At 38.6% G+C, this 23,098-nt stretch overlaps 2 protein-coding genes across 4 annotated transcripts; both read right to left on the reverse strand.

Moving 5' to 3' along the window:
* Positions 1-7,243, reverse strand: dlgap5 (discs, large (Drosophila) homolog-associated protein 5). Of its 3 annotated transcripts, none has more exons than XM_085169948.1 (19): positions 7,112-7,243; positions 5,046-5,293; positions 4,777-4,958; positions 4,508-4,582; positions 4,369-4,408; positions 4,189-4,266; positions 3,968-4,054; positions 3,772-3,852; positions 3,614-3,651; positions 3,268-3,518; positions 2,729-2,890; positions 2,553-2,641; positions 2,246-2,406; positions 2,053-2,154; positions 1,624-1,876; positions 958-1,535; positions 670-835; positions 456-499; positions 1-325 (listed from the first exon to the last, which is right to left on the reverse strand). In XM_085169948.1, exons 2-19 carry the CDS (start codon positions 5,281-5,283, stop codon positions 215-217), a joined length of 2,736 nt encoding a protein of 911 aa, XP_085026074.1. In that variant the 5' UTR covers positions 5,284-5,293; positions 7,112-7,243; the 3' UTR covers positions 1-214. The 3 variants fall into 3 exon arrangements, with proteins under 3 accessions (XP_085026074.1, XP_085026073.1, XP_085026075.1); XM_085169947.1 differs by having other exon boundaries at positions 3,968-4,057; XM_085169949.1 differs by lacking the exon at positions 456-499 and having other exon boundaries at positions 3,968-4,057.
* A 1,798-nt stretch (positions 7,244-9,041) lies between these two features.
* ccz1 (CCZ1 vacuolar protein trafficking and biogenesis associated) lies at positions 9,042-22,448 on the reverse strand. The gene is made up of 17 exons (XM_085169958.1): positions 22,280-22,448; positions 20,726-20,801; positions 19,872-19,968; positions 19,671-19,768; positions 19,310-19,403; positions 19,083-19,163; positions 18,945-18,992; positions 17,006-17,089; positions 16,219-16,394; positions 15,551-15,632; positions 14,956-15,017; positions 13,376-13,487; positions 12,996-13,029; positions 12,712-12,829; positions 10,351-10,509; positions 9,698-9,825; positions 9,042-9,555 (listed from the first exon to the last, which is right to left on the reverse strand). The coding sequence occupies exons 2-17, from the start codon at positions 20,737-20,739 to the stop codon at positions 9,500-9,502; spliced, it is 1,443 nt and encodes a 480-aa protein (XP_085026084.1). The 5' UTR covers positions 20,740-20,801; positions 22,280-22,448; the 3' UTR covers positions 9,042-9,499.
* Between the last annotated feature and the right edge of the window lie 650 nt (positions 22,449-23,098).

Below are 23,098 nucleotides of genomic sequence, written 5' to 3' on the forward strand. Positions count from 1 at the left end.
GTTGAGCATTTTCTTCATTTGTGATTGGATATAGATAGAGTTCTTTATTGGTTGTAACCAAAACTTTAATTAGAACTTTGTGTGAGAAAACTTTTCTACTCATCTAAGAACGTCAAAAATATTTTTTTAATATAAAAACAGTGTAAAAAGTTGCTAAAACAAGTTTAAAAAAAAAAACAAAAAACATTTCTCTTTACTTTCTTCAGTCTCTTTACTAAATGTTAGGAGGGGTGAAGACCATGAGGTCACTTGGACAGACTGACTGGCGTATCTTGTCCTTCGGGTCTGGGGTGAAGAGAAGCAAGGCAGACTTTGCTGTCTGTACCTAAAGAATAAAGGGAAAAAAATTAAAAGAAAAATCACAAAGACAATTTTGGACAAAACATTAGGCAATATATATACTTAAACACTCCATAAAACCCTAGTGTTTAGAAGAAAAGTGGAAAAACTTTGACCTGTCGTGAGTGAGGAGTTAACACCGAAGACACCGCTGGCAGTGCTGTCGTGACAGAAGTGAGCAAAAGAATGAATAAAACGGTGAAAGTGTGTAGTTTTTAAAATGTGGTGACAAAAAAAACAAAAAACAAAAACCCCAACACTTCAACATAAAAATCTCTCTCATCATCTCTCATTAGTTAGTGTTGCCAAGTTATAAAACATTAGTCTTACCAGACTCTTTCTCAGTAAGAAAGTTCATAGGTTGTCTTCTAGGACTCTCCATCTCTACATCCACTGCCATGGGTGACAGCGTCTCTATAGCAACTGTGTCCCTTGGTGACAGGCTGCATCTGTCTGAGGACTGGAGGTATCTCTCAAAATCCAGTCCAGAAATTTCCTAAAATTACAAGAGAATAATATATTCATTACATGGCTAGAAACACCCCCCCCCCCCCCCAAAAAAAAAAAAAAAAAAAGTTCTGAGGCACAACACAGAATTGGGGGGGAAATTTATTTTACCTCAACAACTGTGCTGTCTGGTGTGTGACACCGAGTCTCCACGAGGCCCTGCACAGCAGATGAAGAGACGGAAGGTTGGCTAGGAGTTGCACAGAGCGATAGTGTAAAGCTCGGGGCTGATGAGGGCTCAGGAGCTGGGGGCACGGTAGGTTGTTTGCACGGAGAGCCTGGAACTGCTGGACTGACAGGGTTATCAACAGTTACATCCTCGGCTGGCTCGAGGATTGCTGGAAGGAGTTGTGGAACAGAGGCAATGTCTGTGGAGACTTTTTCTGACACTTGTGCAGGGCATCCGTCAGGTTGGGTGTCATCTGAAATCACTTCCTTGACAGGTGAGAAATCCATAGAGATGTTCACAATGTCCCTTCTGCTCCGGGTCGCCTGAGGAGTGCCGCACTGAGACTTTGGTTCTGGGGTTTGTCTGACAGTGAGGCGGAGGTGTGCAGGTGTGTGAACATGTTGAACAGGTGTCTGAGCCAACGCAAGGGAGCGCCGGGTGACCCTTCTAGGTGAGAGATATGTGGAGCAGGGAGAGACCCCAGGCAGCACAGCAGCATTTAAATGGCTGGATCTCCTAACTGAACAAAGAAAAAACCCCAACATGTGCAATATGATTAGACCAAATCCAGAGTCATCTAAAGTACAAACTTTTGGCATGCAAGTCACCTGATTGTTTAGCTGGGCTCTCCACCTGGAAGAAGCCTCCATCAAAGACCACTGTGTCCTGCTTTTGAGCCCCTGCCTGTGGGTGTGGATTCTGAGAGCCCAAGACGAGACAGTCTTCAGTGTTAGCAGCACCGGCTGCCTTCTCTGCCTCAGCTGCCTGCTTTTTGGCTTTCATGGCTGCTTTTGCGGCAGCCAGACGAGCCTTAGCTGCTGCATTAGTTCCTGCAGGCTTGGCAGATGCTGCTGGCTGTTTCTGTTAAAAAGACAGGACAAGCTGTTTTCTTAAACACAGAGGCCTTCATATGCAAATGACTACAGAAACAACAACCATAAAACTCAATGATTAGTTGGGTGATGTGTTAATATAGTCAGTTTTATGATGGCACAGCTGTGTGTTTTTGAACCAAAGCTTAAATTAGGAATCTTTACCTTCACTACTTTCTTCTGTCGTGGTGGAGGCTTGTGCTCCTCCACCCAGCCTCGCTCCTCTGCTTCTTTCAGAGCGTCAAACTTCTTGTTGACATCCTCGACCTAGAATGGGGAAAGAGTGCAAAACAGATGTTAGGCCTCTTCTCCTTGTTTGCGTGTTAATGTGCGTGTTGCACCTCTCTTGAGGCATCACCTGGTAATAAACCATGTCCCAGAACCCCTGCAGGTCAGTGCAGGTGGTGACCTTCTCCCCTCGGCCTAGCTCACAGTCGTCCACCAGACCGCTGAATTGGTTGAAGCGTTCTTTCATCAACAGCCGTGCTTGGCCAACAGCTGTGCGCATGCGATCTCTCACTGAACACGATGAGAAAAAAGATAACAAAATTACTATTAGTCAGAGAAATCCACCATTTTCCTCATATGAAAACAACAACTATCTACAGAACCAAAATTAAATATTCAAGATTTTAATAATCAATTGGTGTAGAAGATAAACTCACTTTCTTCTGGGATGGACTCATCCTCCACTTTAGACTCCCAGTGGAGAGACAAGCCCGTCAGTCTCTCTGTCTCATTGGCCATTTCTGATCTGAAGAATTTAAAAGAAAATGTTTAAAAAAAAAAAAGAAAGAAAAAAAAGGTTCTTTTTTGAAAGACTAAACGATATGAAAAGTACCTGAAATATGGTACGTCGTGCTTTGTTTCCACAGATCCACTTGGACTTGTAGGGGCAACTGTGGGAGAGGTATGAGGAGGAGAGCGCAGAGGAGATTTAGGTGGACACGATTCGCTCTGCTCATCACTGAATACAGGGGCTGGTGGAATGTTGAAGCTGGAGCTGGATGGAAAGAACAGCACTGCTTTTAGATTGACTGAAATTTTAAAGCCTACATATTTTCTTTAAAAAAGGGCCCAAAAAAGAAAAATCTGCAACATCATAACAAACAGAAATATCAGTGCTAAAATATAACATTGCTTCCTCCTGTGATATAGATCAATACTCTGGTATAGTATTTCTATTATTAAACTTGCAGACACCCTAAACAGAATACTATAATATACTACTGCCTGACTCGTCACAGTAATGCTGAGTAACAACAGCAGTAAACGCATCTATTAATTGGTGTTTTGCAATACTGTGGCCAACATCAGTGTTTCAGTACATATTTAGCAAAAGGAAAATTTGAGCAGATGAAACGGAAAAAAGAAGCAGACCTTGGTGTAAGGAAGGAGTCTGCTGAACGAGGTGTGAGAGGCTCAAACTTGAAGGATGACAAGCCAGTCGGAGCCTGGAAGAGAAAACCTTCTGGAGCAAATGAGGATGTAGATGGGACGAGATCAGCAGAAACAGGCTTGGCTGGAGATTGATCCACCACCATGTCTTCTTCCTCAGCACATGGTGTCAGGCTGGGAGGACTAGGTCTTTTCTCAATGTCTTGCATCTCAGGCTCTGTCAGCTCAGGTTCCTGCACACGACAGGAGCAGCAAAGCAATTAAACTCCAAGTTACTTAAAAATTGATCACAAGTTTAGTTTGCCGTGTGTTTCACTGAACTGCTCACCTCTGAGATAGCATGATGGACACTGTCATTGACTGCTTCTGTGTTTCATAAAGAAGAACAACAAAAATGGTGAGAGAAATTCCAACAACTGTTCACAATGTAAAGTGAGGCAGACACATTTGGAACAAATTTTGTTTTGGTTTTTTGGTTCATGATACCTTTACAGTTCCTTTGTGCACCAGACAGGGGAGCCACAGGATTAAGATTTGCTCGGCTCCTTGTGGTTCTTGCATCGGACACTGGTGAGAGACATTAAACACAAACAAATATCCATTTAGGTTTTAAACCTCAACGCCATTTCTTAACTTCCCTCCCCAGTTTCGATATTAAATGAGCTTCCAAACCAGACAATACCTGCAGTCTTGTCCTTAGGTTTGCCCTTTACCACAGGAACTGGAGGTCTGTTGGCAGATCTGGTTGACAAAGCTCGTACGGCAGGTGCTTCTATGGTAGAATGGGATAATACAGACACAAATTAAGAGCTAAACACAGGAATGCAGTACTGCAAAACAAAAAAAGCACAATGGCTGGTTTCAAGGGCAGTTTTTTTTTTTTTTTTTTTAAATTATTTGTACCTTTGGTCTTGGTTGTAGTTGATGCAGGCTTGGCAAAAGCTACCCGGGTCCTTGTTGATCTTTCCACAGCAGATTGTCCTACAGAAAGAGAAGAAGGTCATTACTAAAACTGCTTCTAATCTAAAGCTGCATTTAAAAATAAAAATAAAAAGTCAATTAAGGGGCATTCAGTTAATTTACCCTTCTTCACTCCAGTATTTGGATCTTGTATCTTCAGAGGCTGCAGAAAAACAAATGAACAAAGTATTAGTTTTTTGTTTTAAATAGTTAAATACAAAACCTGTGAAAACAATGGTGCATGTGTGGAAGAAAACAGTACCTTCTCCACTTGCTGCTGCTGTTTCATTGAACGAGTGACTCTAATACTTTGGGATGGAGCAGTGTTCGCCTTTTTCTGAAAACATAACCAAAAATAAATAAATTCCACTGAGACAAAAACAAAACAAAACAAAACAAAACAAAACCCTCTGATATTACGTGGTCATCACAGTTATGAAAGAACCAACAAAAAGAAAGGGAAGTAGTGTGATTCACAGACATGTTTTAGAATAAATTATCTAAAGTGTTTTTTGATAAGTCCCCTCTTACCTCTTGGATTTTTGTTGAGGCATCTGGGACAGCAGGTAGTGAGGTAATGGTTCCCGTTGGATGATACAGACCAATCTTAAACACCCCTTTACGTTCCCTTTCCCTCTTCTCTTTCTCCTTCTCAAGAGCCTTCCGCTCCTTCCAGCGCTCGAGCTGTTTCAACCTATCTTCCACTGCTTTTGCTGTGGAGGAACAAGCATGGGAAAGGGCACAAATCAGCTAGAGCTAGAGCAGTGCATTTTTTTTTTTTTTAAACTGTGAAGTTATACCTTTAGCAGGTTTTTCATTGTTTTTAGTCTTCTCTTGTATGGTTGACATATTGGCCACTGCAATAGAGGCATCCAGGGAGGACATTTCCAGCTCTGGGAGTTTATCCAGCTGCCTCCGGGTGTTCACGGTACGTTCTCGATTCTCCTTCTGGGAATGAGACCTTCTCCGAGACATTTTTACTCTAAGCATCGACACACTGGTGTCCCGCTGCCGCAGGTGAGCAAATCGTGACTCCATAATCAGGTATCTGGATTTTTCAAGAAGGGAAACAGATAATGTTTTGAAAGGTACTGCAGATTGCATGCAATGGATATTACAGACATTAGGATACATTTGTCATATTAGATAAAAATGAGAGGGATCAAAAACTGAATGGCAAACATTTTCGTTTTTTGTGTTTTAATCAGCTATAAGAATAGAAATTAGAAAGTTTTTAAACGTATTAGTGTCATTATTCATGTGGTTGCGATTTTAAAACCACACACACAATAATTAAAATAAATAAAGCAAGAGCTGTCAGGAAAAAAGAAAAGAAAAACACTTCTTAGTATGTGGTATAGGCTAGGCACTATAAATGGTAACACGGCAAAAACTGCTTCATTTTGGCCTGTTTAGCTACAAGCTTGCAGACGTAACCACCAACAAATCAAACATATTGACGCTGTTTTTCCCCTCCCGCTTTTATTATTCTCTGGAAATTCTTACAAACAATTGCGTTAAAGCAACGACAGGAATGGCGTCGCGATGGCTTAATTTTTTTCCTTGGTGGTTTCTCTGCAACCAAACGTCAACGTCAGTGTTACTGGATTAAAGTATTGATTGATTGATTGAATCTTTATTTTGAACATGTTAAAAAAGTACAACAACATAGAATTAAAAGAGACAAATAAACAAAGCAAAACAAAAAGAAAACGAGCAACCACAACTACAAATATCTTTTATGTTCAAAAAGGAGCAGGAAGAAGCATGAGCTTATTTAATCCCACCCCTTTTCCACTATCTAGTAATTTATAGACTACCGAAATACCTCCTTGCAATCACATTATATGTCATGTGTATTTTTTTTTTAAATTATTATTATTCTTTTTTTTTTTAATTTATTTTTTTATATATATACATATATGTTTCTATCTATCCATACATACGTATTTACACATACGCACATATACACATTTTCAATAACCCCATTAACACCTCAAAGGATACACAACCTACAAATATATATATACCCATACCAACATACCCGTGCACCCGCACACACATGAAAATATTAGACAAGAACACCCTATCAAATCTCTACCTCCTCCCTGTACCCTGTAAAAACCATCTCCTTAAACCGCTTTTTAAACTGTGCCATGCTCGGACATTGCTTTATATCTTTACTTAGTCTGTTCCACAGTTTCACTCAACACACAGGGATGCAAAAACTTTTTAATGTTGTACGGATACGAGGATGTTTTAAATTTAATTCCCCCCTCAAATTGTATCCCCGGTCCCTTTTAGAAAACATTTTTAGAATATTGTCAGGAAGCAGGTTATTTATTGCTTTATATATAATTTGTGCAGTGAGAAAATGAACCAGATCTGTGAATTTGAGAATTTTTGATTTTAAGAATAGTGGATTTGTATGATCTCTGTAACCGGTTTTATGGATTATCCTTATGGCCCTTTTTTGTAATATAAAGATTGATGATAGCGAACATTTGTAAGTATTGCCCCACACCTCTGCACAGTAATTCAAATACGGTGCAATCAGGTATGATTTGAAGGAGACGTGAAACTTACACCAACTACAGACCTGAGTAAAAGCAAAGTATAATACGGCAAAAAGCGGAGAAAGTAAACGTAAGCCAGCAGTGTTTTGTTCTACTGCTACTAAAAAGTGTAGTGAGTAGAAATAGATACTTTCAAAGGCGAACCAGGAACACGAGCTAATTATTCAACCAATGCTAGCTTTGTAACCCACTCCACCGCGACTGTTGACAGAAGGACTCGCGCAGAGTTCAACGTTCCGTTAACAAATATATCTAAGTGAACAACTTTTATGATTAAAAACCCAACTTACCTTTTTTCTTTTTCCAAAGAGGAACAATTTTTTTTCTTTTCTTTTTTGTCTACTTACTAAAACCTGACAGCGCAACGTACACGCTCAGTGCAGAAACATAACAATCATGGCGGGTGAGTTTTTAAAATTTGTCCAAGTTTACGCTGATTGGCTGCAAGTTGTACGTGAGCCCTGATTGGTTAGTTTCTTTTCTTCTTCGTCTGATTATTTTGTTGCTGTTGTAACAACTTTCCATTGTGTGCTGAAATTAGTCCAGAAAAGTGGAGAAAAAATTGTATAAAAACGTTTGCTTGGAATATTTATTTTTTTTTTTTAAAAAAAAGGTCAAACCCTGTATAATTACACAATATGCATGTGTCTGATAAAATCAGGCATTTACAGTAGGAAGGGTAACAATTAGTATATTAAGTTGTTTAGCTGATATAGTTAAACACGGGAATTATTTATAATCAGCAATCAGCTATGTGGGTTAAATCCATGTGGAATGAAATGAACTGTAAACCATTATTTGTTACTTTGCAAAGCAACTCAAAATAAAAATACACATGCATCCACAGAAAACTAATGAAATGATTGTACAATGTGATGCAAATAATAGTGTTCATCATTAATAAGTTTAATACATTTCTCAATTAGACAGAAGATTTAAAAAGTGATATTTTGAAGCCAAATAAATTATAATATCTCTCTGTTTTTTTTTCTCCTCTTCCCCCTGCGGGTGGTATTTATCTTTCAAGCTTGGGCCCTGGGAGCTTCAGGGTCCTGCACAGTAGCTGTTTCTAGGACTGCACTCTTCTGGACAAAGATCTTGATGTTGTTCCTAGGATCTGCTGGAGCCAGTCGCCTAGCTTGGGGGCAGGGGGCCACTGCACCAAGTGCTATACACACTTTACTCCTTTGTGTACCTTATGCAGACTTCAGTGTCCACATCACTCTTGTGTAACTTGCCTGTTAGACCAGAATTGACTCTGAGACCAGCGACAAAGTCATAACTCAAACAAGGAGAGCATAAACAGGTGAGAAAATTTCCAACAGCATATATAAATGTACACACTTTTTTTCTCTCCACATTAAAAACTCTGTGTAGTGTAGTTCAACAACCAAATGAAGTAACATCAACACAAATACATTTTTGAGTCATGATCATTTTTGCTTTATGGTGGATTTAAGTCCTAAAATAGTAACAACACTTGTGTTTTAAAGGTCATTAAAAAAACCTGACTAAATATTACATTTCTAACCTCTCTGTCAACAAAACTCGCAACTGTGTTTTTAAGAGATAACATGTCATCGCATTTTCTGTCCTTTTCCCCGTAGGACAAAGGATGGAGTACAAGTTAGGATGTAGTTCAGACAAAACCAAAAGAAAAAGCTGTTCAAGCCTAATTCATGAGATTTTTTGTAAGATTTTGCTAACTACATTTCCTGTAAAAGCACCAAAAAAAAAAAAAGAAAAAAGATATAAGCTTAATATGTCATAGGTGCAGAGAATTCAGTGCTCTCTCAGTTATTTACCAAGAACCATGGAACAGTAGATTTCTATGATCTCTGGCATGTTTCAAGTGCTCCAGTTCATCACAAGTTAATATTTGTGTTATTCTAGACCAACCGCATCCTTTTTATTTTTAAAGTAACTGGAATTAATTATTTTTAACAGATGTCTTTGTTATAAAATGTAAAAAAACAAAACAAAACACCCCAACAAAGCAAAACAAAGAACACAGGCCACAAAAACCTAAGTAATGCTACCATCTACTCACTTACCTTCAATTAATTTGCACTGAACAGCTGTCAAAGAGGTGACCCACACCTTATTATTCTTTACATTTTAATGAGTTTTCCTGACTTCAGTGACTCATGATCAGAATGATGTTGTGGAGTTTCCAAAACCTTTACTCGCTTTTGTGTCTAAAGCCAGAGACTAAAAATATTCAGTACACTGCAGAAAATTGGTTCTTAATTTATTTGAAGTTAGGGCAGTTGTTTAGAAACCACAAATCTTTTGACATGGCATCGGAAAACAATCACGGGATCATCAAATAAAGCCGGAGTATGAGCATGTCAGTTTTTAAATATATTTGAAAAAGTGTCATATGTTCATTATAAAAGTGTATGAACACATTTTAATGTGAAAGAAAATTGTTTAAAATTGCTCAAGTATGTACAAAGAAAATGAAAGAAAGCAAATTACACATAAAGTCAAAACCTGGATTTTTTGCCTTTTTTTTACACTTAATTACAGAAGAAAAATTACAATTTTTCAAGGTTAAATAAAAAAAAAAACAATGTGAGGAATCTTTTCATTGTTATTGTTAATTTCATGATGCAATTATTGCATTACGCTGATGCTGTCAAGATACCCTGCAACAGTTTTTAGTGTCTTCACCATTAATCCAAGAAAAATATGTTGTTGAATTGCGTCGCACAAAGCCGCTTAACTTCCTCTGTAGTAAAAAAAAAAAAAAAGGAAAAGGAAAAAAAAAAGACAAGGGTCAACTTAAGGAGAAGAGGAGATTACTGAGACAGATGGTGTACTTTTGGTAAGAATGACATACATTTACTTTTTGCCAAATAGGGGAGACGTACCGTTTACTTCGATCAGATTGGCGTTCTTCTGATTCAGGATCACGTACAGTTCTCTCTGGTCTGACTTTTTGCCGACTACCCAGTAGTCTGTCATAGCTTTTACGATGATTTCCTCATCTTCGTCAACCCTGAAAGACAGAAAGAATCATATGTGTCAAACGAAGGTGTTCACCACATTCACAGTAGGCTCTTTGTTGCTTGAGAGATCATGTAATGTACCAGAGAACATTTTAACCTACTCAAAACCCCCCAACTTATTACACTGCAGGATTGCAGTGTAATAAGTTGCTTCAAAGACGGAAAGAATGTGGATATGCAAAGATCACAGGAGTGTCGTAATAAAACTGAAAATTACACGGCTGTGCTGAAACGCTGGGAAAATGAGTTTGTACTTGTACACATCTTCTTTGTTTGACTCTAAAATACACAACTAAAGATGGTCTAATGCTGCTGTGATCTCTCTTCTTCTTCTTCTTATTTATTTTTATATAAACCAAAACTAATCAATTCTTTATCCTCTCCGGTCACCATTAGGAACACCAGCAGTACCACCTATCTTATCTGTGAACTGTCATTAGAGAACTCTCGAAGAAATGCCTGACGGCACTTAGTAAATATAGCTTAGGTTTCACTAAAGTGTCCTCTGATTTTACCTGGCAAAGTCACAATTGATATCTCCCAGGATCTTCATGAGGTCAGGATGGACAGAGGTGAGGCAAACACTGGCGGTCTTCCTCATGTGGATAGTGCTCTTCTCTGCCAGGTTCATGTGGTTGAAGTAAATGAACTTAAACTGGGGCTCCTTTTCTGGCCTGAAAGTAACAAAAGTAAGCAAAAGTTAAGCAACTTATAAAAAGTGCCGATAAAATGTTAAATTATCCTTTATACCTGATAGTTTAGAAAACCTGGGATTTATGACTTTAAGGTGCCAGCACAGCTTTTCAAAATCTGTATGAAATGTGTGTTACCTTGATAACAGGTATATCCAGTAAGATCGGTTAGAGTAAGAGACAAACAAAGTTAAAGAGGCTGGGCCAGTTTCTAAAATCATACTGTTACCAAATGAAGCATTAAACCAAGGTATCATTTTACTTAGCCCTGCTTCATTTGTTACCCACGCTGTGCCAAGTTAATGAGCTGGAGTTTACTTAACAAAAGTGCCTAAACTGCATCTATGGACATGTGTGTGAATGTATTCAAATAGGTGATTTTTATACATGATGTGTGTAATTATTTACCATTGGACGAGGCCAAACCAGGACATAGACCTGAAAGCTAGCTGATAAATTTGCAGTGGCATTATTTATTGAGTGGATTCTTCACTAGGGTGATTAAAAAGGAGCCCATCAGACTGCCTCGGTCAGGTTTGGATTACCTGCCGGGCCGTGTCTGAAGCTAACTGCTGGGATTAAAGGAGCGTTGACCAGGATGCCAGTCCTTAAAGCTGTACTGCTTGAGTTACCCCTAAGTAGGGACATGATGCTACCCAGTGATATTAAGAGTCTCATCTATCACTGCCAGCCAGGCAGAGCTCATGCTACAGGCCAATGACAAGCAAAGTGGGAAGTGTAATCACCAAGCACACAAATCAATCAACTTTCTAGTTATAGCAGACTGACTGACAGAAACATGAATGTCATTGGTACTTACAAATATGACGCACAAATGACATTAAGGTACGTTTTCTGAAAAGAGACCTGAGACCGCTCTTTTCTAGCCTCATTTTCTAATTTTGGAGTTCAGATTGCCTTTAAATATCCTCCCCGTCTTCCTGATATTGTACAAAGGCACGAGTAAAAAAACCTATTTAATATGATTTATTTTGAATACAGAAATGTGCAAAAGTCTTGGGCCACCCTTCAAGTGCTTCAGTTTGCTTGGAAATAGGAAACAGGTGGAGCGACTTGTTGACACAAGTGCAAATATACTGGAAATACAGTAATATGAGCTCTAATGAGCTTAATGATCCATACTTGGTATGACCACCTCTATTCTTTAACACAGCCTGAACCCTCAGAGGTAAATTTCTAATAATTTCTTTACGTAATCTTCAGGAATAGTTCTCCAGGCTGCTGATAGTGACTGACAGTATTCTCACGTGTTTTTCTACCCAGGTATGCTTTGGCCTTGGGTCTGGGATCACTATCATGATCCAGTGTCTAAAATGACACTGGAGCCAATCAAATACTTTCTAGATTCCATCAATTTTGGCAAGATCCCCACTGGCTGCAATGAAGCCCAAACCATGATAAAGCCTCCACCAAGCAGACACTTAGGGTTATACTGTTCACCTGACCTCCTCAGTACATACTGATGAAAAGTTGAACCAAACATTTCAAATGTGGATTCATCACTCTAGTTAGTCGCCACTGATTTTCACTCCAGTTCTTTAAAAATGACTTCTTGACATCCACTTGTAAAGTTTCTTCATGACACACTGCACAAAATCAAATTACTTGGTGCAAAAATAAAATTTCATGCATGTCAAACTGTGTTCTCTTTGCCATTTTTGAAGATTTAACTAAGGAATTGGGAAAACGATGTGTTTTTGTGGCAGGCTGCTACTAACAAAGTATCTAAAGATGCAGTTTTATATGTTATAATATTACAAGAAAGTCTGGCTGCTTGGAAGCAAAATATAATAAATAAATAAGGGGTGGCTCAAGATTTTTGCACAATACTGTAAGCACATAAATAGTCCTTCAATGTTGTAAACATATAATATTAAACTCTTGAGCTACAAACAATAAGGTGTATGTCTAGTTTCTAAACCCTGGTTTTGTGTTGCAATCTTTATGTATAATTTGAAAATAAAATGAATAAATATCTGCTGCAGGTATGGCATCTTGTCCGTATCACTTTTTATATCAACAATATTTGTAATTTGCCCAGAGGTGCATCATTATGCCCTGTATTCTAAAATGAAGCTGAGGTAAGCGTAGCAGCACCACATAGAGATTAGATCAGGAACATGCCAAGCTAAAAGCTAGGAAAGAGGAGAAATTTCAACAAACCCTGATATCCTGCGGTTGATTGTGAACTGTTCACAAATATCAGAAGCCAGCAAAGTAAGCTGAGGGCCCACCAAGCTGTCCAACTGCTCACAGAACTCCCTCGTCAGCTCCACAGAGGCTATTAGGAAACAGAGGAGTGAACTGTCAGCTGTTACTGGACATAAGGTGAGGAAAATGTAATAATTACGTTTTATAAGAGCAGCAAAAACATCAAAATGCCGAATTGAAAAAAGCTAAATGAAAGTGAACTTTAATCATTAAACCGGGAGGGCACACGCACTTACCACTGATCATAAAACAAGCTGCTGCGCTCATTGCCTGGAAAAAAGCAGATCACTGCAGGTTAAAATCAAGGTCACACAGGCCAGGAATCACACTAATGTGCAGGATATACTTCATCATTTTAAAATTCAGCGCACTAATCCCTGAAGTCCACATCGTTTGATAGAGCAGTGGAATATATTTTATCCCAAATCTACTGTTCATAAACAGAAAAAAAGGTTAAGTCCCCCCCAGTCACAGATTACAAGAATCCTCCTAAAAAATGAATAACAACTGCCCACTCATTTTTAATGCATTAGAAAAAAAAAGGATCAAAACTGAATAAATCAAGAGAAATGAAACAAGCCTGTCATGCCAGAGTGTTGCATTTAACCTACTGTACCTTGTAAACAATCAGATGCAGCTCCTCGTAGCCGTCCTCTGCAGAGACGAATATTTTTGGAAATCGGAATTTGGCCTCCGGATCTTTCAGATTTGTAGGTCCTGTCAAAAACCTGAAAAAGACAGACGCAGTGTGCCTGGGTTCATATTCACAGACCAGGTATCAAAGTCAAAACAGATGATCTAATTACTCAAAACCAAATGACTGAAAATCATAAAGCTCAATTGGTGCCCCAAAACACACCAAAAAACAAAAGCACACGATGCTATTGACTCTTTACCCCTTGAAACCAGGAGTAACCCTGAGCTGAACGGTTTCTATCATATTTCAGGCCTGTTTATAGAACAACATGACTGGATGTGAGAGGGTGGTCTCTGCCAATGCAGCTTCCCTTAAAAAAACCTGGAAACTATTTTAATGGTTATCAAACCACATCTTTATTAAAATATACTGATATAAACTCGTCATTAAGGGTACAGGCGAGGTCATCAAATGTCATCTTTATGGGGGAAAGAGTTAAGAAATGAACCTGGAGAATGATGGGAATGAAAATATTAAGACTGCGTGATGCTGGGAGCACATGAAGTTTCCAAAACAGGAAAAGCTCATCCTCTGAGAAGCAGTTAAGGTATTATTTCTAATCACATTAGATTTCTATGAATCTATCTACTATCTCAACATCTGTTGGGTGGATGGCCCTGAAATTGCGTAGATGTATTTGTAATCTCCGGAAGACAAAGTATTTATTTGTTTTGACTGATGTGTTATGAATCATCACAGTGCACGTTTCTCCGTAATAATCACCAGTTGTAGTAAAGTAGCATATTAGCCTGAAGCCAATAATGGATGGCACCAAATCTAATCAGAAATTTACCACACAAATATGAGCTTAATGTCCTCTGGAGCAAAAACCGTTTAAGCCTCTTTTGTTCACAACAGAACAACGAATTCACTGTTATATAGTTACACAGGAATTTAGAGAAACCACTTAAAATTATGTATAACAATTTAATGTTTCCAATTAAATGCACGTCTATCATGTAGTGTTGTCCAACAGACTCTGCAATCCTATGCAACTTCCATTATTGCAACACCTTATCTTGATTTAAAAAAAAATTCTCAGCATTTTTCAAGAAATGCTGTGTCGTCTGTCCCGTGTAATTTCAGCAAGATTCACTCGGACCACTGTAGCAACTTTACATCATCGTGAGACACAAGTTATTTAAGCAGCATGCAGACATAAACTTTGGCAGGGAGGCAACACCTGAGCAAACTTTCTCCTGTTACACATGGACACGGAAACAAAATAGAAAGTTGAAACCTCTCGAGGCTGGAGTGATACTCCAGCCTCCCTTGTTAGCCAAGGGAGTTACCTCGTTATCTAATTTGCTTGTCAGTGGGTCGAAATCACACATGGTGTCACACACACATGCATCTGTATCTTATCATTCATATGTGCATCCAGAACATGCCTTTTGACGTTTCTGGGATGCCTTGGGCCACGAATGACATTACTCTAGTAACCGCACCACTGCAGGAGCTTGGATTAAAAGAGATGGGTGCAGGGATCATAGACTTACCTCCCATAGTGCAACAAATTTCCAGCAACTTCTGGTCTCATCGGGGAGTCCCTGCCAGCCAACTGAAACAAGCAAATACAAGAGAGTAAAATTATGGATTGTTTAGCCAATTATTTAAGTATATCTATTATGCTTTACTTATTTTAGGTCATATTTTCTGTCAGAAAATAATCATTATATTATTAAAGTGTCAGATATTTATATTAAACACAGCCAAAGTTAGATAATGGGGTCAACATTTGTGCAAATGATCCCAGTGAGCCAAACTGCTCTAAATGCTACAGTAGTTTTGTATGTTTTAATGACGGTGGATCCTTCTATGGAAACTAACAAAACCATGGACACAGACCTGTTTTACAAATTATATAAAAAGCTTAGCATTAGCTGTACAGATTTATCAAGACAAGTTAGCCATGTTGTCATATGATATATACTATGCAATATCGTGAAGCAGTGGCCCTCTTCTCTACAGTCATGACACTTCCTTTGACCATTCCTCGATTTGCCCTTAAAATAATCTAGTGGGCTGGAGTTCTGCAGAAGTTCTCAAAACTTAAACTTTACTTTCTTCAGCCACTTTTTTCACTCCACCTACCTCTGGTTCTGAGTGTCTGGGGAAAAGCGAGGTGGTCAGATATTTGTACAGGATCCTCATGTCATCTTGTTCCAGCCCGCTCCTGTAAACACGACCACGATGCCAAAAATGACACCTTGTAAACGTCACATTGCACTAATGAAAAAAAACAAACAACTAAATGCATGGATTATTTTTTATCAGGTGTGCTGTCAAATGTGTTATGGATCACTGGATAGATAATAAGACAAAATGCCTTACTATTTGCTGTTCAGCAGTGGCTATAAATGGGATACAATGAGTGCTGTGCAGCAAATGCAGCTGCTTAATTTGCACAGTAATTAAATATTCCTTCCTGTTTGTCCATCTTCAGTTCACAGTGAACGATTATGCTGCTCTCAAGTAATTTCATTAGCGATCATGTAATTCCCCCTGTGCTTACACACCGAGCCGGTGGCCGACAGCACAATTAAAAACAAGTGACATGTCAGGGAGCGCATAAACCACAAAGAGGATTAACTGCTGTGTTTAGAACCACCACTGTTTACCCAGCATGCCATTATTCGTGTGCTGATGCCAGCACTGGGATTTTACCTTAATACACTGGATGGCTCAGTCAAATTTGACAGACGGTGGGTTTGATGGACAAACATATAGTTTAAAGCACAGCATCAACAAGTGTTATATACCAGATAAGTTGGTCATTATACAGGAAGGCTGTGTATTTGATCAGACTGAGGCTCTCCTCCACTCTGTTGACAAAAGACTGGATCTTCAGGTAGGTCATCTTGTCCAATGGGAAGAAGCTGATGCCTCCGAATACATCGAGCAGGTCGCAGGACTGCAAGTGGAGAGTCTGCAGATACTGGAAACCCCAGCGTGATAACACACGGACACACACAGACACAGGAGACGCAAAAAAGAAAGGGTTTACTTTACCTGCCCACAAGTGCTTGCTTACAGTTCAATACAGAAAAGAGGATATAAGAAACTCTTTGACTTGTACCGCATTGACATTCAACCTCTGACAAGCACACCACAGCCTCTCTCTTTCTCCCCGTCTTTAGATTTCATGGTGGACAGGGAAGCCCGTGTTAATGGATGAAGGGTATTCCCTAATTAGAAATTAATTTTTAAAGCAGCTCCTTAAACGCAATGTTCCGGCTAGTTGACAGAAGTGTGACGTGAAGACAAATAATGGGGGCAAGACAACGATCAAGACGTCAACCATGACTGCAAACATCTTATAGCTTTCCAAGAGTAACGGGAGTATTCACAAATGTCCCTATGACAACTGTCATCAGTGAGGGAAACCCTGTGATAACAAGGACAGTCAGGCTCGAATGAGTTCTGTTAAAAACACACATGTCAAAACTCATCCTGTCAAAGCAAGGTCAATATAAATGCATGCATGATCTGAACTCAAAACATATCCGCCTAGCAACAAAAATGTTATGGCTTGTGAGTATTTATTACCCTGTAGAAGAATTTCTCAAGTTTCTGCATGAGCAGCTCCACTCCGCCAGCTTGCATTGCTCTGGAAAAGGTGCCATTGAAGAGCTACAGCATGAGGAAAATGAGCATTGTTAAAACATGACTTATTTTTGGCATCATACAGGCATAAATTGGTAATGTGTGACACTCAAGAGCAATGATTCAACATTCCCCCCAGTAATGTAATCCTTACATTACGTATTTCAGGCAAGATTCCCTCAACATAATCCGCCTGACTTCATGAGAAGTGTTACAACCGGAAAAGACCAGCACTAAATTTAAATGAAACAACAGTATCTTACTGACTCCATGTTGCCTTCTTTTTAATTTCTTCCTGTGTTTTCAGCTGATTACAACTTTTACATTTTGTCTGTCATTTTTTTTCTTATAGATTAACCTTAAAATAGTAATAATAGGAACTTAAAATACTATTTATTTCAGGAATAATTTCGGGAATTAAGAACACATCTAATAAATGAAAAAAAAAAAAAATCCCCTGCAACACTTCAAATACCTCTGGGGGTGCAGAGTTGAGAAACACTACTCTAGGGTGTCATTACATGGCTTTGAGCGAATAAGGTCTTTTTATTAGAATAAGTCTCCAATGCAGTAAAATACTATTTTAACACAAAGCAATAACATTTATTTTAATTACTTGACTAAACTTTAAGTCAAACATTTCTTCATCCAGCAGATAAATGTATCACTACACACAGCAGCAGGAACCCTTTGACATTTTCTATATTTCTAAACAAGTCAAACAAATATATATTGTACTATTTCATGTCATTTCAAGAGCCGTGAAATGTGTTTGTGAGGGGGAAATGTTTGTGAACCTCTAGCATTAGTAATTTAATATTAATTACATATTTATTTAAATTATTTTAAGATTTAATAGAGTAGTCATTTGACTACAGATAGATACTGAACCCCAAGTCGTGCTCCACAATGCGTTGCTCAGAGTATGAATGTGTGTGAATGAGGCACATTGTATAAAGCGCTTTGAGAAAGATAAGAATAGATAAGTGATATATAACAACTATTTTACTATTTTTATGAATCACCATTCTGAAGATGGTAAGCTAGCACACACTCTAGGACGCTTTCAAATTTGCTAAGTAGATCATCGGCAGAAGAACAATGAACAGCAACGATGTTTGTATCAAAATATCACCACAGCTCATCTGCACTCTGTTCAAAGTCATGCTGACAAGCGAGAACGTTTAATGACTAAATAATTTCAAAAAGGACGTTTTGATGTGAATGATAAACATTTTGTTCTGAAGAAGAGAAAAAGAAGAGACTTAAAATGGAATGCATTAAAGAAAAAAAGTGCATTCCAGTATAAAAACCTTTTCCTCATCTGTAAAACATGATGGTGGCTGTGTCATGGTTTGGGTCTGTGTTGCTAAATAACAACTTATCACACTGGTGGTTTAAGCAAAGAATAGTGGAAGAGAAAAAAAAGTTTTTTGTAAAATTAAACTGATTCTAAAGAAATTAACTGAAACGTATTCTGGGCATCGCAATGAGGCAAAGCGCCTTATTATTAATGAAAATATTTTATTTAATTTGTTAAATTGGGCTCCTATTTCCTTCTTTTTCGATTTGTTTTGAAATCTGATGGTCTCCATCTATGCAATAATGTTTTTCACAGATTTCTTCAGCTGCATCTGCTTTTAGTTATAATCATATTCCTTGTGAAATCTTGAGTATAAACAAACGTCTTATGTAATATACTTATAATGCATAAAACAAGATGGCAAGATTTTTGTACCAAACACAGAATGAAAGCCTAGAGTAACTCTATGATGTGGTGGAAAACTAGAATATTTGATTGATTCTTAGCTCAGTATTAAGTGATTTTTGTGTTGTAAATGTTAAAAAGTATGGCAAATTCTAAAACCGCACTCAAACTCACCTTATACATGCTGTAGCACTGCCTTACCACTGCACCATAAACTGTATCCTACAAAAGGCAAGAGGGAAGCTAAGTATAACTGGCAATACTCAGAGATAAAAAAAATGAAGACATACACGAATACTTTTCAGTACTCACAAGCATTTCCTCTTCCTGATATTCTACTGTAGGAGGTTTGCCATCTTTGTTTGGTTTCTCAATCATTGGATTTCGAACCACCTGAGGATGGATTTTTAAAAAAAAATAAAACAGCACAAAGGACCATTAAAGAGTTAAGAGCAGAATGATATTTAAAATGAAGGAGACAAACTCTGGACAAAGACTAAATACTGGGAAGGTGATGTATACATAAGCTTGCAAGATACCATGACCATCCAGAAATTTTCCTCGGGCTCAAAGAAAAACTGCCGGTTCTTCTGTGTGTGCAGGGATTTAGCTGGTTTTGTTGGACAGAACGTCCTGGAACAAAGGGGATGTGACAGTGAAGAAGGGCGACACACCCAAACAACACGCACGGCTCTTAAATTTCTGTCTGTATTTGCACTAGATATTTATCAGTGTGCATCTGACCACTTATTGCAACATTTCCCTTTTCTATTGTGCTTCAGGCTTCCTTTTGCTTCATCACAGCTACAAACGCTTAAATTTATGTTCAAAGTACAAATAAATAGACTGCAAATACATAATGATGCTGCTGCAGTAATATATACACCATAATACTGATACCTGGTAAATTGCACAATGGCCTCACAAAGGCCGACATTTCGGATCTTCTCGTTCTTCTCAACATCACTGGGGTGGTAAAACAGAATCTTTTTCTCTTCCTAAAACAAAAATATTTGCATTAGGCATGCTTTTTTGATCTAAAAGCTAAAAAAGGAATTCAGCGGTTTGCATAAGAACTCTTTATCAGGGAGTCTCACTCACCTCTCCTTCTCGAGGTCCAAACGTGGGGTTGTAAATGAAAAAACTGAGTAAAGATGGTGTGTACTGTTTCTCTTGCATTCCTGAGGCCATTTTGGGGCTGTGACAGACAAAGAGAAAGGTGACATATCTCTAGACTCCATCCAAGTTGCTCTTATGTAATACTTAGACCTTTTATTGTCATTGTGCTGTTTTTTTGCACAGCGAAATTGGGTAGCAAGACCACAAAGGTGCGCACCAGATAAGAAGTTGCAACGCCAGTTTGCGTACATAAGATTTTCTGGAGGAGGACAGACATTTGATTAAAACTCTTAAAGATGTCGAAGAAGCAAGCTCCTTTAAGCAATTACTTTGGTGTTCCTCCACCTCCAAAGAAATGCCAGAAAGAGTCCGAACTGCAAAAGAAGCGCATATACTCGGAAAAGTGGTTGCAGGAGGTGAGTTGGCTTCAAACAAATGATGAACGCACACAGATGTGGTGCAGAATATGCTGTGAAAATCCCACTCTAGCGGACAAAAACAGTGCCTTTTATATGTACGCAAACGCGCGTTGCAACTTCTTATCTGGTGCGCGTCTTTTATTTTGACAACGAATGCGCACCTGCGGACCACTTATGTGCACCCCTGACTATACATGGTGTATGTAGAAACATTGAAACAGAAGCAGTGTGGGGGTGTATACAAGGGCAGTAATATAATATAATAAATAAATAAGGGTGGAGGGGCTATGATCATTTAGGATGGGAATGGTAATTTCACAGAGACCAAAACATTGCACAGAGACCAAAACATTGCACAGGGGCCAAAATACTGCATGGAAAAAGGGAAGACCAAAATATTATGTCACCTAAACTTACCTGATCATCAGCATTAGTGTAACTTGTGTCTGCCTTTCCTTTGCTCCAGTGGCCGTTTGGTTAGCATGCCGTGTTCCTACAAAACAAAGACAACAACATCCAGTTATATAGTGACACAAATCCATTGGTAATAATACACTACTGGTAAGGTACACATTTTAAAAGGCGCTGGAAACATTCCTAAGAAATTCTGGCCAATACTGACATGATAGCATCACACAGTTGCTGCAGATTTGTTGGCTACACATACATGGTGGGAATCTCTCACTCTATTAGTTCTCTATTTCACTGAGATCTAAAGATTGCGTTTACTGTACTTAAATGGCCTCCACAGAGTATTTTCTGTTACCCTGCTGGAAGAAGCCATCGGAAGATGGCTACACTGTTGTCATAAAGTAACGAACATGGTCAGCAAGAATGCTACAGTGTTTAAGCAATGTTCAAGGGACAAAGAGAGTGCCAAGACAATATTCCCCACACCATTACACCATCAATAGCAACCTAAAGTGTTGATACAAAGCATGTTGTTTACACCAAAATCTAAGCCTACCGTCTGAATGATGCAGGAGAAATCAAAATTTAGGCGAGCATGTGTGACCTGCAGCTTCAATTTCCTGTTCTTAGTTGACAGTAGTGGTACCCGGTGTGGTCTTCTGCTGCAGCAGCCCCCAATTCAAGCTTTGGTGTGTCATGCCTTCAAAAATGCTCTTCTGCATACCTTGGTTGTAAACTAGTGGTTATTTGTATAAGTTTGCCTTTCTATCACCTAGAAACATTCCCCTCTGCCATCAACAAGTCATTTTAATTCCAAAATTGGATGCTCACTGGATATTTTCGCTTTCCCTGGAAAACCTAGAGATGGTGGATCAGCAGTTTCTGAAATGCTCAGACCAGCTTGTCTGGCATCAACAACGATGCTGCGTTCAAAGCCACTTAAAATCATCTTTCTTTTCCATTCTAATTTTCAGTTTGAACTTCAGCAGGTCGTCTTGATCATGTCTACGTGTCTAAATGCACTAAACTGCTGCCATGTGATTGCTTATTAGATATTTGCATTTAAAAGTTAGCAGCCATGTTGCTGTGTATAATAATGAAACGGTGTACCAGTTTTTGACCATTTTGGTTAAAGTTAGAGCCACTAGGTCACGCAAGGTAAAATTTTAGAAGTTCACTTCATTTACTGGAGATAAAGGTGATATAGTTCAGATGCTTACACCTCTACATTTAACGGGTGTGTTTGTTTTCTACTCGTTTTACATTTTGTCATTATTGTCTTGTACACATACGGTACTGCAAATGAAATGCTACTACTGTACTTTAGCCGGAAGAGAGAAATACTTGGATATTTTTTATACAATATGTGTTATAATAAACTACAAAACAAAACAAACACATAAGGAAATTTATGTGATTGTGTACTACTATTGACAAACATCCAGTCAGCGACCAGCCGGAGTCACTCAGAGCAGCTAGCTTGTTAGCTTGGCTCTGCTAGCTGTAGGCTTGTGTTGGCTGTCGGAGGAACCGTCAGTGAACCGTGACAGTAACACTCACCTTACAGAAGATAAACACAACACGTCCATGTACTCGCTGATACAGACAGTGAAAATTAAAAGAACAAATGCGTAAATGGTGTTAATGGGAAGCGAAGCCGCTTGCATTCTACTTCACATCCTTAACTTCCTGCTTTTAGTTACGAGGTGCCACAAGCTCGGTCGCTCGGGTCAAACCGCTTTCAAACAAAGTTTCCTACTCTCCAAATGGGGGGTTCAAATGATCTGTGGGGTGCTCCAGTTTAACTGACCACAACACGTTTTGCTGAGTAAGCATACTGCTGTGCAATAATATTACAGAATTAGAATTTTTAAATACACAATAGCAAGATACAAAGTTTGTCTTTTTCGCTTTAAAATGTTTTTTTTTCTTAATTTGCACCCTTTATATCTTATCTTTATATAAAATTAAATCTTTAAAACATACATTTTTTAATTACGGACATTTCACGTTATAAATGATGAATAGTACAGTTGATACTTAGGAATTAGTGCCACCAAAACATGCCTGCACCCAGACTGTTTTTCTTTTGATTCTCCAGTAAAGCTGTCTGTGAAGGTTCTCAGTCATCCGGGCCGCCGTAGTCAAAGGAGGTTGCAAAGAAAAGCGTCTGGACTTATTTTGATTGCTTGAAGACGTTTCACCTCTCATGAACTGAAGAAGCTTCTCGGATGAGAGGTGAAAAGTCTTCAAGCAACTTAAAGAAGTCCAGATGCTTTTCTTTGCAAGCTCCTTTGACCTCCAGTAAAGCTGTAATCTTGTGTGTATTTGTTTTTGATTTAGACTGGCATTTATATGTTGTGTTTCGGGTCTTACCGA

This window comes from Neolamprologus multifasciatus, chromosome 8, assembly GCF_963576455.1.
Source record: "Neolamprologus multifasciatus chromosome 8, fNeoMul1.2, whole genome shotgun sequence".
Classification (NCBI taxonomy): domain Eukaryota; kingdom Metazoa; phylum Chordata; class Actinopteri; order Cichliformes; family Cichlidae; genus Neolamprologus; species Neolamprologus multifasciatus.